At 36.5% G+C, this 16,576-nt stretch overlaps 2 protein-coding genes across 2 annotated transcripts; both read right to left on the bottom strand.

The window, feature by feature from the left end:
• Window positions 1-2,833: 2,833 nt before the first annotated feature.
• LOC135588712 (embryogenesis-associated protein EMB8-like) lies at window positions 2,834-12,013 on the bottom strand. The gene is made up of 14 exons (XM_065080984.1): window positions 11,654-12,013; window positions 11,471-11,560; window positions 10,834-10,895; window positions 9,228-9,328; window positions 8,547-8,636; window positions 7,835-7,957; window positions 7,299-7,376; window positions 5,837-5,922; window positions 5,623-5,671; window positions 4,504-4,560; window positions 4,310-4,440; window positions 4,133-4,216; window positions 3,709-3,778; window positions 2,834-3,555 (listed from the first exon to the last, which is right to left on the bottom strand). Exons 1-14 carry the CDS (start codon window positions 11,911-11,913, stop codon window positions 3,088-3,090), a joined length of 1,749 nt encoding a protein of 582 aa, XP_064937056.1. The 5' UTR covers window positions 11,914-12,013; the 3' UTR covers window positions 2,834-3,087.
• A 1,439-nt stretch (window positions 12,014-13,452) lies between these two features.
• On the bottom strand, window positions 13,453-15,984 carry LOC135589233 (subtilisin-like protease SBT3.11). The gene is made up of 3 exons (XM_065081516.1): window positions 15,724-15,984; window positions 15,520-15,617; window positions 13,453-13,747 (listed from the first exon to the last, which is right to left on the bottom strand). The coding sequence occupies exons 1-3, from the start codon at window positions 15,897-15,899 to the stop codon at window positions 13,677-13,679; spliced, it is 345 nt and encodes a 114-aa protein (XP_064937588.1). The 5' UTR covers window positions 15,900-15,984; the 3' UTR covers window positions 13,453-13,676.
• Window positions 15,985-16,576: the final 592 nt, after the last annotated feature.

Raw genomic sequence — 16,576 nt, 5'->3', positions numbered from 1 at the left:
GATTAGTGGGGGATAGCTTTTGTCTCCTTCCAACCTTGACTACACAGAGGACACATGCTAGATGGATCGTGTTTGATCGATGATATCCTCTTGATAATTTATCACCCCCGAAAACATGCTATGAGGGCTCTTTGGCGAGGATCTTGAAGCACGACATCTAACCTATCTGATACATTGGTCTTACACTCCTTTGATCACTTCTTTGAGGGGGAGCAAGAGTTCATGATCAATGTACCAAAAACGAACAGGGACATGTCCTCCCTATCGCGAGCAATGAGCAATCAATGCATAATGACTAACCTATCCCAAGTGGAGGGGGGTTCAACATTCGACCCCTCCACCTTGGTCAATGAACGAAGTTGGCACTAGACCCCTTCACCTTGGTTGGTGGAGAAGGTTAGTGCCCAATCCACCCACTTTGGGCAGAAAGGGGGGTTGGCGCTCAACCCCTCCATGGTTGGTGGAGGAGATTGACCCCTGACCCACTCACCTCGGGTGGAAAGAGGGGTTGGCACCCAACCCCTCTTTCATGGTTAGTAAAGGAGGTTGGGGCCCAACCCACCTGCCTCGAGTGGAAACGAGGGTCGATGCCTAACCCCTCTTCCATGGTTGATAGTGGAGGTTAAGGCTCGACCCACCCACCTCGGACGGGAAGGGGAGTCGATGCCCAACCCTTCCTCCATGGTTGGCAGAGGAGGTCGATGCCCGACTCACATACCTTGAGTGGAAAGGGGGGTCGATGCTTGATCCCTCTTTCATAGTCGATGAAGGAGGTCGATGCTTGACCCACTAGCCTTTGGCGGGAAGGGGGGTCGAGGCTCGACCCCTCCTTTGTGGTTAGCAAACGAGGTCGGCACCCCACCCTTCCTCCATGATCGAAAAAGGAGGTCAATACTTGACCAACCTATCTTGGGCAGAAAAAGAGGTTGGCGACCGACCCCTCCTTTATGGTCGATACTTACCTCTCAGCTCTGAGAAAAAGGATTGGCACTTGACCTACCTACCTTAGGCAAGAAAGGGGTTTGATACCTAGCCCATCTATTATGGTCGATAGAGGCGGTTGGCACTCTACCCACCTACCTCAAGCAAAAGTGGGGCCTCAAGCAAAAGTGGGGTTGACGGTCGACCCCTCCATCGTGGCCAACAGAGGAGATCGATGCTCGACCCACATGCCTTAGTGGAGAGGGTGTCAGCACCCAATCCACTCACCTCGAGCAGGGAGGGGGTCAGTGCCTAATTCACCTGCCTTGGGAGAAAAGAGGATCGATGCCTGACCCCTCCACTTTGGGCTAGCCCTAAGGGAGTTGGTTTTTTTTTTACCTTCATGTGTTTAGCAAGCAAATTTTTAGTGGGTTGGGCTTTCTTGATCTAATTTGACCTGTGCCTTCGAAGGCTCTCTTTAGGTGGATCTAGTTTTATTGACTCACACTTCTTAATGATATTTTATCTTATACCCCTTGCCATGAGTAGTTTCCGCTACGCGGGTTGGGTTTTGTTAAATTATATATTTCGAGCATATCTTGTCTTGTGCCTCCCCGTCATGACAAGATGACAAGATGAGAGGGCCTATAAGACTGAGCAAAAAATATGAAACAATGTTAAAGTCTTAAAGTAATACCATTGAGGATCTCCATTCTCTGAGATAGCAAAACCTACTCTCAGAGCATAGAGATCCTGGTATGCTTATATGCACCATTTTACTATCTCAGAGCATAGAGATCCTGGTATGCTTACATGCATCACTGATTCTGTCGTATGTGTTCGTTTTGCTCGCTTACGTTTTCCGCGACCTCAGGGCACTCTCGCTGCATTGAGAGTGCCATCCATCGCTCACAGTTGTTACAAATGCTGAGAGAGATGTTCCCCAATCACCTAAAAACCTAATAATCTAAATAGCTTCGTCCTCAACAAAGATCAAAATTGTACTTGTTTGCACGTCCAGGTGCGAGGATGGAGTGAAGCCTTACAAGTTCCCGAATCAAAGGCTTCGGGATCTTGGTCTAAAGTTTACTCCAATAAAAGAAAGCCCTTGTGAGACCGTGAAATGCTCGCAGGAGAGAGGCCTTCTTCTTGAGATCCGCCATGTGAGTCGAGGGTGCTAAGGATCAGCAATGTAATCTCCACTGCAAATGCTACTGACGATATAAATTATTTGGAAATATGTCGTTGGATGCCTACGTTGTAATGACGGATAACTTGAACAAAGAATATATTAGTTCCTTTGAAACTACCATAGAAATTGAGGAATATTTGCAAGCATATGAAATATTGCAAAAGAGTCTGACGGAGTAAAAAGAATATGTAAATATGCAAGTGATACATTATGTATGGCTTATTTGTTAGCGCAAGCAATAGAGTTGACCTTATTTAAGGATGCCAACAGATCAGAAATACCATCATATTCTATGCATTCCAAGTACTATCAGCACTAACTAATGAGTTTCTTTGGATACACAGATGTTACATTTTGTAAACAAATACTAAGATCTCCATGAATAAATACTCAGCTGCTCCTGACAAATTGCTTAGACTGCAGGTGTCATTGACAGCACTGCAAGCAAAGTATCATTTGCCAAGTTATGCATTGAGCTGGATCTCCATACGAGGGGCAACAAGATAGATCTACAAGCCAAACCATTAAGCAACAAGTTGCTACAGTCATGATGGAAATATCTGCACTAGACTAACAAAGTTCAAACAAGAGTGGAAGCCAAACCAAGCTGCTATCATAACATATCTCTTGATGACGATTTTAATTTAGGTGTGGACAAACACATTAGTTGCATTATGCATACGACATGTCCTTAACTAATCACTTCAGAGTTAAAGAACATAATAATGAGAATCACAATTAACCCCCGAACACAAATAAGTCATCATAACCATGAGTTTACTATCTGCAGGGAGGACTTTTCATAGAAGGCATAATGTGGAAGTAAATAAGAGGACTTCATCGGATGTTGGTTTCTGGTAGATCCTTCCTCCAGATTATTGGAGTTGTCATTGGGATGAGATTACAACACATTTTTAATGACTGATGATTACAAGGGGAAAAATTCTTTCATGCACCTATTAGCAATTTTTCCCTCATCTTCTAAGCCATGATGCTGGCAGCAAACCCCTAAGCTTTCTCTTGAAGACAACAGAAAGTGCAGAGCCCAGAAGAGGCCAAGTTGTGACGATAGCTATATAAGCTAGCAACCACATTGATATATCATAATGTTGTAATAGCTGATTGATGGATCTTTTTACTGGAGCAGTCACATCATGGATGGCTTTGGTAATGCTTTCTGCCTCTATCTCTTGCACGGAATCCACAGGCTCGCTACCATTGTCCATGTCATTTTCTGTTCCAAGCAAACTCTGGTCCGTAAGCACAATTTCATCCTCAGGTTCATCGACATGGCATAATTCATCATCATGCAAGTCCTCTTCGGTCATGTGGTCTGGTCCTTCACTAGTCATTGCAGCAACCATTCCATCTTCCGTGATATTAACATATGGCCCCTTATCGATGGCCGATTCAAGCGAACAATGCAAGCCATGGTTTGGTGTCTGCATCAGTCATATTACTATCTTTAACACCATAATAACACACAAAACATATCCACACTGAAGATTAGATCAATTAAATCCCGTTAGTGAATGAGACGATCTTATATCAAACTTCAGTATAACAGCATGTCATTTAAAGGTTAAGAAGTGAACCTTAATCTTCCCATGCATGAATTCACTCGAGTGTAGAACATTGAGAAACTCACGAACAGCTCCAACCCACCTGCAAACAAAAACTTCAGTTCCTTGAAGAAGAAATATAGGAAGTTCCAACTTTGAGTAGATGATCCACCGATGACTTGGTGCAGTGACTGTCCATCCAGATCTAATAAGAGGATGTAAGAAATAACATTTCCAAGAGACAAGCACAAGATAATGTATCTTGGTTGATTCTATAGGTTTCGTCAGTGGCTGTAACATGATAATGAAGATTCTTGACATCCGGTTCATAATTATAGAAAGTGTTCTGATAAGCACATACCACCAGCATGGCTAACAAGTTTCTGTTCCTCTGACAATTCATCTCAAGAAAAAAAAGAGAGAGAAAATAATCAAGAGAACAAGAGTAGATAAGTACCATAAACTATGTGCTGTCAGCCCCTCAAAATAAGCAAGATGTCCACCATGTGCAGTTGTTGCCAAAACAATGTTTTGGTTTGCCCTATGAAATTAAAAATATTAATAAGTTTGAAATGAGAGGAGAGGAGGCAGCCACTTTAGCAATAAAAACTGGTCTTCATGGTTTCAACTTTACCTGCATTCATCCCAAGGAATTGCTTCCCTTGTACAGACTGGGTCATCCAATGAACTGATGCACAGCAATGGAACAGCTACATTCCCAATAAAACTCACACTGCTACAGCAGCGATAATAGGTATCTACAGTCTGAAACATACAAGACACTGTGTAACTCAAGAAAAGAGTCCAAAAAGTAGCCAAGGGAAATACCTCAAACTTTCCAACATGGCAAGTGGCATGACTGTCAAAGTCCCGAACAGAGCATGACTGAAAGCAACATAACAAAGAATAAAGAAAACAAGCCATAAGTAGGTGTGCGACTAACAGGTGAGAGTAAAGCTACAAAATTTTTGGCTGTAGAAAATTATAACAATCAAAATAAAAAAAGCATTTGCTACAATTTGATAGAATATTACAACCATCACACTAAAATCAATCTTCCAGTGATCATGCTGGATCCCTCTACAAGGCCAAATTTCAAGTACGTGAATTCAAATTGCTAGTCCATAAGAAGGTACATACTCTAGCAGTTGGATGTTGAACTTGAAATTTTTAAAGAGAGTATAGAACAAGGTTGAATCGACAAAGTTTAGTTTTAGATATCAGTATATCACTAGTTAATGCAAACTGACCATAGTATCAATTTATCCAAATCTTCCAGCTACTTCTCCAAGTTAGGAACTCTATAAATATCATCTGAATTTACAACTTAGGATGTTCCATATAAGCAAGTAAATTATGACATCTGCTGCTTACCAACTCTTGATATAAGTACAGATTTTATTCATCTCTACACCAGCATAAGGATTGTTGTGTTGTTTAAACTAATGGAGGATAAAAAAGGAACCACAACCAAGTATCTAAAGGTAATTCATCATTGTAAAGGTTAATGCGCAAAACTGGTTCACTTGCAGGGTTGTGATATTTTTTGTGAATTATAGCTAAAAGAAATGATACAGTGAATAGAATATGTGCCTATACTTGTGTGTTCGGATGTGTCAAGCACAGAGAACTCTTTATGCATTCCGCAGTCCAAGAAAGCACCAGAGAAATTTTGATGTACATAGCTTTCCTAGAAGTTGTGTACATAATTAATGGTTAATGTTGAAAACAAATGGAAGTGAATCTGACAAAAGTTGATTGATTGTAATCTAATCAGAAATTTTCTTTTTCCCTGATGTTCCATAACTTTCTTGCTATTTCCTACTTGCAACCTCAATTAATTGACTGCTTGGACAGAGACTGTTAGGTTGCTTTTTTAATTACAGTATGATGATTGAATGTGAAAATTGCTCAACAAAGAGATTTCAAAATGATCAAGAGTTTTACCTTTCTGATGCCTTCCCAATTTGCTAGTCGAGTTAATATAGGCTGATGTCTAAGCAAAAGTAAATATCAGCCCAACACATACAAAATTAAGTAGGATAGTAGGCTACAAGATGAATGTAATGCAATATATTTCAAGGGGCAGTGGCATAATCTTAGAGAAATCCCTGCATACCAATAAATAATTCACCAGATATGGAGTTCAAATGGAACATACAATTGAGCATAACCTTTAAGGCCAATTGTAAGAGCTTTGTCATAGAATCGCTGGACGAGCTTGCGAGAAATAAACCTGTCACATACCTACAAGTGGGAATGATACAAAAAATTAACACCACAACATGACAATGCAAGGAATGAGAAATTCAAGTCTTAGGCTATGACGTTCATGTAATATCAGCCACTATTAGTCCAAAACTACTTTGGATGTATTTGGGTAGGAAAGCACAAATTTAAATTAATTGGGATGCATGAATATTGTCTGTTATGATAAGTCTTATCCTAGTTTACATGTACAATGAAAGGTCCTTACTCATGAAATGCAGAATAAAATAGTATCTCTTTTACCAATAACAAAAAGAAAAAGAATACCTCAATAGACAAAACGAGTAATTAAAGTAAGCCAAAAAAAGTTTCAACTAAGGATTGCAACACCAACCACTTCAGTACGATTAGGCCAGTATTTACTGTCCAACCACCAACCGGTTCGCAGAGTAGGCCAAATCAGACAGTTTGATCTGGTTCTCTACTTTATATTTACATGTATATACATGTATATACATGTATATACATGTATATACATGTGTGTATATACATGTGTGTATATATATATATATATATATATATATATATATATATATATATATATATATATATATATATATATATATATATATATATATATATATATATATATATATATATATATATATACATATATGTGTGTGTGTGTATACATATATATATACACATATATATATACATATATATCCATATCCATATCCATATACATATATATGCATATATACATATATATATACACATATATATCCATATCCATATCCATATCCATATCCATATCCATATACATCTCGTCCTCTCCTCTTACTCTTCCTTTTTCTTCTTCTTTTGGAATCCTTTTCTTCTTTCTTCTTTCTTCTTCCCCTCCTCCCCCTCCCCCAACAGTATTGGGTACATACTAATGTACCGACACAGTTCGCTAGAATAGACCAAACTCGTAACATTTTGGCTAGACATGGACTGACATGGCTCAGATGACCGTTGCAAACTTTGGTTTGAACATTACCCCATGCTCCCTAAATTGAAAACTTGGGATCAACTAATTCCAAAACAATTCCTAGTTCCTCAGGGATTTTAGTGCAGCTTGACATGGATCCCAATCTAGATAAGTAAAAGCGATGACATTGAATTCTACGTGTAATGAATTTTTGTTGCCTTATTTATTTGAAAAGAGTAACAAGCATATATGAAGTTACATGAAAGGCAGCCACAATCTAATATATAGATGGCTCAAAACAATAAATTGAAACAATTTTTGTGACAAAAAAACTAATAAAGTAAATTCCAGATTGATCTATGATTTTCTTTGTGCCACTTAAAGTTAAAAAAAAAAAATCCTTGTACAAATACTGTATGTAAGTTGAAGAAAGACAGTTAACCACTAGATCCCATGGCGAGCAAACAGAAACAGCACCAGCGATAGGCGTATTCTCCCCATCTTCCCCAAGATACTTGACCTAAAATTGAAAAACAATAAAAGCAAACAGTAAAAGAGTAATTAAGAAAAACATGGTTTGTTTCACTAAATAAATAATCAGATTGCTTAATTCAAACTAAGATTAATAACATGACGACTAATAGTTTTCCCAAATTCCTAAGGCAGTTAAAGAAATATCTAAATGATAAGATTCACAAGAGAAGTTCCAAGAATTCCAAGTCAAGTACACTGAATTTAGCTCATGACAAAGAGTGCAAACATGAAAATAGCTTATTAATGTGAACACTTAATGTGAACACAACTAGCAATGGGTATTTGACAACAAGCCATTCAAGAACTAGAATTTGTATGTTGAAACAATTATATTCCTGGAAAAATAAAGATCCACATAATATATTTGAAAATTCTTTAAAACAAAACAAGATTTACAAGTCCAGGCCCATTATAGTTTTTAAAAAATAAAACCTGTTTGCATACCAATACATTTGCACCAATGCTTGTCCCAACAGCAAACAGAGGAGCTCTCCAATATTCATAATGAAGATAGTTAACAACTTCCCGAAGATCTTCCGTCCATCCAGCATTGTAGAAGCAATCAGACTGTCGAAATGGCAATCAACATTAAAATTCCAAAATAGAATGTCACATCAATTTGGCTGTGCCTAGATTTTTTGGCTGCAGTAGCACCTTGTCCAGCAAGGCATTCTTTGTCAGCATGCTATGTAAATCTGATTACATGTCTATCAAAATTTTTAATTGTTTTTTTTCCACCATGATAAAGGCAAGAAAGCTTCTAGACTTACAAGTTTAATTATGACAACAACAACAAAGAAAAGCAATGCAATATCTTCTTCCTCGTCTCTCTAATGTAATATAATGATGTTTTGCCACAATCAGAAGACATTAAAGTTTGCAGTATTTGATACAGAATCCATGCCATGAAAAAAAAATTGTTACTAATTTTGCCTTATGATAGAATCACGTAGCCTAGATTAAGTGGCAGCCAAGAATAAATGATCATAGGTTAACAACCCAATTAAATTTGTCCCCTGTTTGTAACCTATATTAGTAAGCATCGTCACACACAACTTCATTATCTGAATTAAGTAATAATATAGGAGTAAAAAGGAAATCAAGAATATTGCCTACCAATGAACAATCCAAATAGGATGGAAGGAACATATTTTACCGTAATGGAGATACCTCCTAGGCCTCGATGATTGCTCACAACAACATTCCATCCATGTTTTGCCATTGTGTAAGCAGCATGTTTCACATACTGCAGTGTAAGATTAAAGCCAACGTATTAGTTGATCAACCACCAGATAGAAACAAAAGAATGATTGCCCCTTTAGCAAGCCTTTAGAACAGTAATAGAAAGTTCCAGTTGCTGCAACTGCTGGGAGTAAGAAGGGAAAATTTTTGCATTTATTACAAAACAAAAGTTGTCTTTTGGAAGTTTTGAATTGTATTTCATGATATCTACTACAAGATTGCTACAGTTTAAATTTTAAAGTGAAACCCACAGCAGGTTTTAGGTGTGTCACCATCTTAATATTTTTCAGCCTATATCTAACCAAGATGATGCATCTGGCTGATTCAACTTATCAAAGTTTCTCTCATCTCATAACATTAATAAGGAACTATTATAATCACTCTATCAAGAAGAATCGGCAATATCACCAATTCATCAAAAGAATTGTTTTTACAAGAGCAATTCATTATCACTATGCATAAAAAATTAAAGGAGTCGATTAAATAACTGGAATCAATTAAATAACTACTTGGACTATAAAAAACTATAACCATATTTATGGAATTCTAAAAAAATACATATGGGATGTTAGAAAAGATAAAACAGGAATCTTACAGAAGAAAAGGAATCACTAGTCAGTCCAGGGACCACAACCACAATAGGAGTAGTATCATCTCTTGAAATAACCTTGTCCGTGTCAGAGGCACCTCCTGCAACTGTAAATAGGGAGTCTAAGTTAATAAATAACATCGTATACAAGACTCTGTATAATGGCACTCTTAAGTTATTTTTTCGTTTTGTCTTTGTGTCGTGTACAATTTTGAGGAACCTAAAGTTGCAGACTGGGTTGCTTCAAAGGTGTCAAGTGGTCAAAAAAACATAGTTGATACTTGATAACAACTTACAGCTATGGCACATCTATTTCCATGTTCATCACTGGGCTTATGCAACAAGTGTCCAAAAATCATATGACAATGACAAAAATGTGGTATTAGAACACTTGAATACTTACAAGAACAATTAAAGGTTATTTTGCACCTATAACAGAATCCATTTAATAAAATCGATCAATTCATGAACTTTCAAGTGTTGAAAGCATTCAGAAGGAGAGGGTGATCCAACACCAAATTGAATGAATGGTCATAAGCAACAATGATTATGAAACAATTCAAGTATTTCAAGTAGAATTTCTCAGATTTTCTCAATCTAAATCACAAGACAGAGAAAAAAATGTGCACTGAGGAAACTGAAGGCACCAATCCACAACAGCAATATATCACAGACAAACACATAGTTCGCAGATCAAACATCAAGTTAAGAATATAGATTTAATTGACTACAAGACCATCATATCTTTTACATTGTATTTCTGGAATAATCTGAGAAAAAAAAAAAGAATCAACAAGTCATTTTGCTTAGCACATAAGATTGTACATCACAGGTCATTGGCAACAAGCCTTGAGTGCAAAAAGAACATCCAGATAAAAAAATAAGGACACATGTTACATTCATGGAAAATATACTGTACAGGAGCATTTGCTCATACATAAGCATGAAGCATGCAGTGCAACATAAAGTAACAGGGATGATTGAAAGCCATTAGTAAAACGAACATACAAATTAGCTATCATGGGAGTATGGCACAAACAAATTAGTCATTAGGGCATCAAAAAGCCGAATTAACTATCGTGGCACCTACCTAAACCTAGCCATTAGTAAAGCAAACATACAAATTACACATTTCCTGAGCACACTACTTTTGAGATCCACTGCACCTGCTAAATAAGGCAGATCATAAGTATACAAGAAATATAGAAGCAGCAACAACCAACCATGCATAGAGCATAAAGAGAAAAAGAGCAAATGAACACAAGAAGTTGCTATGAAGATAAAGATAATTTTCAAACAAAATGCCCAAAGTAGGTTATCAAAAGGTTAACAAGGATAAAAGAAGCGATGATTGAAAACAAACGCTTAGCTTCATTTAGCAACCACAAGCCACAAATTCCAAGGACCAAATTGGTCTAGAGGTCCATGGCTTGTCAAGGAGCTGATGGTTGAGGATTTTTAAAGTTTGTGACTTGTTCTATATTATAAACTTCAATCAATTCCCTCATATAGAATCTGGATAGCAAGCATGAGGTTTGTTAAACAAGCAACAAAGTTCAAGGATGCTATACAACATTTGATTTTATCCAGAGTCGGTATTTTGCAAGCATACCATCAGAGGCAAGCAACCAGTCCAAAGCCACTGTTCCACCATCCTGAACAGAGAATAATTGCCTGAAATTTAATAGAATATGCTCAGATAATACATTAAGAGCATCCATAAGTCATAAGGGCAAAAGAAGAGCCTAGGCAGCAAATACAAACTTATCAAGAATTATCCTTGGCAAAAATAAAGGTAATTGATTGTCCAAGAGCAGGTTCCAAGGTAGCAGATAAAACAATTTAAATTTTTATTCCTGATGGAAATCTGTATATCCATTGAGAGGAAAAGTTACATGGCGCCTGCTGAATTTTTCTCAAGAAAACCCACCGATTGTATCATTGATAAAGATATAGGATAACAGGAATTACATATGTCAAACACCACTCACAGTTCCTGTGATCCTCCTCCAGATGGAAGAGACATAACCACATAGTTAATGCATTGTTAACCAGGTTCCTCCCAGTCCGCAATGATAATTTATTTTAGTTTTAACAGAATCACCAATTTCCACTTGAAAGATAAATCACAGCATAGGACATTCCAATACAGAGGTGTTAACTCTCCAGGTGAATCAACGCCAATGCCGAATCCCAAAAGCAAATAGGGACAAAATGCAACTTAATATCGAATAAAAAATAATACCAACCTTCTATAAACAACAGATGGAGGTCTTCCAAAAAAATTCAAGAAGACTGTCTGCAAATGGGGGCTCGCAAGCCACGGCGTTACCAAATACCTAAAAAATCAATCGCCGCCTATTATCCATCAACCCAACCTTTGGTAAACGGTATCATTCCAAGAGAACCAATCAATCAGACTGTGGGCTCACCTTCCATGGAGGATCCGGCACATGGAGACGACCCCTTGGTAGATTCTAGACGCGGGATCGAAGGTGAGGACGACGGGGTCCCCCCGGAACCCCCGCAGAAAATCGCCCAGGAAGTGGAACTCGAGGAAGTTGTAAAGGAAAACGAGGAGGAAGATGAGCGCGGCCGCGAGGTAGTGGGCTGTCGGCACCAAGGCGGCGGCCTGAAGGAGGAGTCCGATGGCGGAGGCTTCGTCGGGGACGGAGGAGAAGTAGGACGCCATGACATCCGGCGATCGAGGAAGAAGAAGAGGGGAGAGGAGAGTTCGGATCTGACGCTTACGCTCGAATGGGCATCGGGATGGAGAACGGCAGAAGCGTCCTCAATATCATCGTCTCTTTCTTTGATTAGTACATAATAGTTGATGACGTGTCGCTTCAGTACCATTCTAACTTTCACGGGACCCACGGCGAGGCATCAGTCCTAGTCGTTCAGCGTGGAGGGTTGAACCAAATGGAACCTGTTTCTGCCCGCTGGAGCGCATCCTCTGCTTCGACGGGCTGGTGAGCGGTTGGCGTGAAAGCCAGCGACTTATTGACCAACCGACATATATATATATATATATATATATATATATATATATATATGATTATTTAATTAAAAATGATGGAAAAGTGGTTCTTATTTTGATTAAAAAATTATTTGTCTTAATTTTTTTAAAAAATTGTGATAAAAAACTTTACTAAAAAATCAATTATATATATTGTTTTCAATGTATCAACGTGTAATCAAAACGTGTATCTATAAAAAAACCTCGTGTTTCTGTACGATAGTTGTGAAGATATTTGCTTGTAGTTTTCTTTAATACTGTTTATATTGGAGAGGACGCAATTTAATATTTTTATTGGATTTTGTTGATCGTATATAATATTGGTAGTTCGTAGATTGTCTGTGGACTTGAAAGACAAATTGTTTCTTAAAACACTTTTACAACCTGAAAACAACGTTACAAAATTTCAAAAACAAATTTCTTTATCTTGTGTTTATAGAGATTTTCGAAAATATTTTTTTATAAAAAATATTCTTTCCAAAAATCTCCCGAAATTTTATTTTTCTATTTCCCTTAAGAAGATATTTACATATAGCATATTTCTAATAAAACTCAAAAATAAAATAAAAAACCTACAAACTTCTTTTTTCTTAGAAAGCACACATTAAATAATTTTCAACAAAAATATTTTTAAAAAATATTTTCATGTTCTATTATTTTAAAAAATAAAAATAAAAATAAAAATACACCTACAAAGTTTGAATAAGTAATCAAGTAATCTTTTCATGATTTGCTTGATTTATTATGTATTAGAATGAGCTTGCAAACAGCAATAATGGTAAAATCATAAATCTTAATTATTTTGACACATATTTTCTTGCTGTTGAGATCTATAAAAAATTATATATTTAATTAAATTTAAAATATTTAATCTCTATTTATAATTTTTATTAAAATATTATTATATCTTTCTCAATCTCTTGATACCATTAACATTAATTATTTTACCAATCACATCCGAAAATTTCTTAAGCGTATGCTAATATTATTTTAAACAATTTTCTCTCAATAATTAATTATTCATAAATATTTTTTTTTTAAATTTTCTTAATAATTCCACACATCTATCTCAATATTCATATCTTGACAACACAAACATTATATATATATTTTTAATTATCCAACACTTAAATTCATAAAATATTATTGATCTCACAATTATCTTATGAAATTATTCTTTTAATCTCAAAAGTATCTGATGATTACACAAGATAAATAATGTCCCTCGTAATAAGATAAAAATAATAATAACTTTAAAAGTACAAGTAAAGAAACCTCTTGGAAAAACTGCATCCATGAACTTGAACTTTGATATGAATAAGTCCAATTTCATACAGTCCCATGCAGAAGCATGTACCCAATCATGCATTTACCATATACCAATTTTATTTCATACATTTATTTGATGGCCCAACATATCAACTCAAAAGCTCGTGTTAGACATGCACATCTGTGCGATGGAGATGGTAGATTATATCGGGCAAAACGAGAAGAACCCCAGGTTGCTCTGCAGAATAACAAGGATAAATCAGAAACTTAAAAGATATTTTCCACAATCACAGTGAAGATAACTCCTACATAACACCAAATGGGAAATGCTGAAAACTAGCAGCCTCAGTGTTCGAATGTTTCTCGTATACATTTCAGCAAAAAGAAGGCAGGAATCCTTTGATGCCCTAAACGCCACATAATGATATCAAATGAAATTAAAAATAATCAAGATGCTCTGCAATCCAACAGTGCATGAGCACCGAGCTTAATAGTTCCACAAATGTTCACATTTCAGTACCACTGAAAAACTTATGCGCATGCCAATTCTAACACCAGAGTAGGGTTTTTTTCTCCAACGAGAAGAAAAGCAACATAATGATGATATCATAGTAAATTACTTTTATCCAAAGGCCAATTCTATGTTCTGTACTAAAACATATAACATGTAAGATTAATTAGCAACCACTTGACAAGTGTAAGTATCATCCCTTATTATTTCATTGACATTTGATGGCTTTTAACCTCCTTCAAAAAATCTAAAAGACAAATTAAACAAGGTTAGAGAACTAAATGTGTATGTATGCATACATTTTAGTTCACATTCGTAAGCATAAGTAAATTTGTACGCAAATGGGTACATATATATGTATATGTAGGTTCCGCACCTGCGGAAACATAAGGAGCATTGATGCTTTAGGCTTTCAGGATTAAAGTGTGTTTCAAGAAGACAGTCACTTGTGTTCTAAGGAGCCTTTAAAAGAAAGACTGTGCATATCACATGGAGCATTTGAATGTACAGGCCCCTTGAATTCAATAAACAAGAGATTATCATAAAAGTCCTATTTTCACTATAGTGAATCTCAGAATTAAAAAAAAAACAAAAAAAATTAATTATTACTTTCCAGAGGCAAGCTGAGTTTAAGCCATTTTCTAACAAAAGAGTGAAAAGCTATAAGCATTTTCTTAAATTATCAACATAACCTACTACCCTAAGTGTGGATTGGAGTTCCATTAGTACAACTGAAGAAATTGGAGTATGACTGAGACCTGAATCACAGCAAAGCCAATTTCAGATTTTGGTGATAGGTTTCCTGTGAACCAGTGGTGAAAAATCATCTGAAAAACTATCTTAATAAGCTTTCTAATCCAACAATGGTCTTAAAAAAGATATATACAGTGAACTTAAGAGCCAAAGGGCTACAGGATTCGGAACCAAACAGTGTGGTAATGATATGATGTAATAACTATATAATGGACGTCAACCTCAAGGTTTGAACAGAGCCCCCAAGATAACTCACATAAGAAGGAGAATATGATGATCCCATCCAATATATGAAAAGTAACACAATAATTTTTGTGTCAGACAAGCAATGGGCAATATATATATATATATAAAGCTACCGTAGAAAGGCTGCAAAATAGAACTTGATCTTTTTCGAATTCAACCAATAATGAATGGTTCGATCACAGAGAGATCAATTGAAAAGAAGGGTCATGACCAATGGGCAAAACAATCCCTCTCTGTGCGTTTGGTTAATCTAAAACAATTATAGAGAAATTGTAATAACAAGATTTTTTTCTAATATAACCAATAATGTAGTCCGATCACAGAGAGAGATCAATACAAGATAAGCTATTTCTATGGGCTGCTAAATGAAAGTAATGGTAGAAAATCTGTTAAAGAGACAAATTTGAATCGCATGGGAAGGGATCAATAAAGAAACGTCCAGAATCATATCAAATTGCAAGTACCAAAATCATAAGAACTAGGGGGAAACTGGAACTCACTCCGCAATTCTTCGACCTGTTGTGCGGTGAGTTTCGCCGCGAACCCCCTCGCGGCATGCGTATAATGATGGATCACGGCATCCTTGGCGCGCTCTTCACTGCAGGAACGTAAAAGATCAAACCTTTGATGACATAGAAAACCCTAATCAAACCGAGAAGAAGGTATCGTGCAGGGATGGGAAGAGGAGGAGGGGGAAGAGCGACCTCCCAAGGACGACGGCGAGGGTTCGAATAGAGAAGGCCTCGGGTTTCACGCCCTCGGGACATTCCACGTAGGCGATGTACACGGTGGCCTCCTCCGCCGCCACGGAGATCGAGAGGGAGGCAGAGAGGAAGAAGAGGATAGATGCGACGACGAAGGCGACCGGAAACCTCTTCATCTCGGCTTCGCAGCCTCGTTCGGCGGGAGGCCAAGAAACGGCTCCATTATATCGACGACAGAAACAACAGACTTAGGTAACGACTAAAGTCATGAATAGTTCCGGTACGTTCCCAATGTCGGATTCTTTTCTCGAATTCTAGTAACGATTAAGAATTAATAGTTAGTAATACCTAAAAATGGGTTCGTGGAAAGTAGGAAAGAGTGAGTTATGTTTATCCAAATCATCTATATTATGACCTAATATTTTTAATTCAATTGAAAAGGAATGATGTGGTTTCTAATTTACATTTTAATTTATTACTAATTTATAATATATTTTTTTTTGTTATCCTCTCTAATTTTGTTATCTTATGTCAAGTTTGTGCCATAGTATCCAATCGGATACTTCATAAAATAAGAATAGCGAAACAAATTATATTTCTCGACATTACCAAATGAGACGAAGGTTATATTTATTATGTGTTTTGACAAATTGTTTTCATGAGTGATTCTATATGAAATTTTTGTATATTTGATGAATTGAAACAGTTTTCTAATTTTATGACTTTTCATAATATTTTTTAAAAATTTTAAATAAAATATTTTATTAGTAACCGAAGGTTTCAAACAATTAGTATTCGATAAATTAATAACCGAATGTTTCAGACATTTTATTAAAATGAGAAAGAAACTCAT

This window comes from Musa acuminata, chromosome BXJ1-8 (assembly GCF_036884655.1).
Source record: "Musa acuminata AAA Group cultivar baxijiao chromosome BXJ1-8, Cavendish_Baxijiao_AAA, whole genome shotgun sequence".
In the NCBI taxonomy this organism is placed as follows: Eukaryota; Viridiplantae; Streptophyta; class Magnoliopsida; order Zingiberales; family Musaceae; genus Musa; species Musa acuminata.
This window is presented reverse-complemented; position numbering and strand designations above follow the sequence as displayed.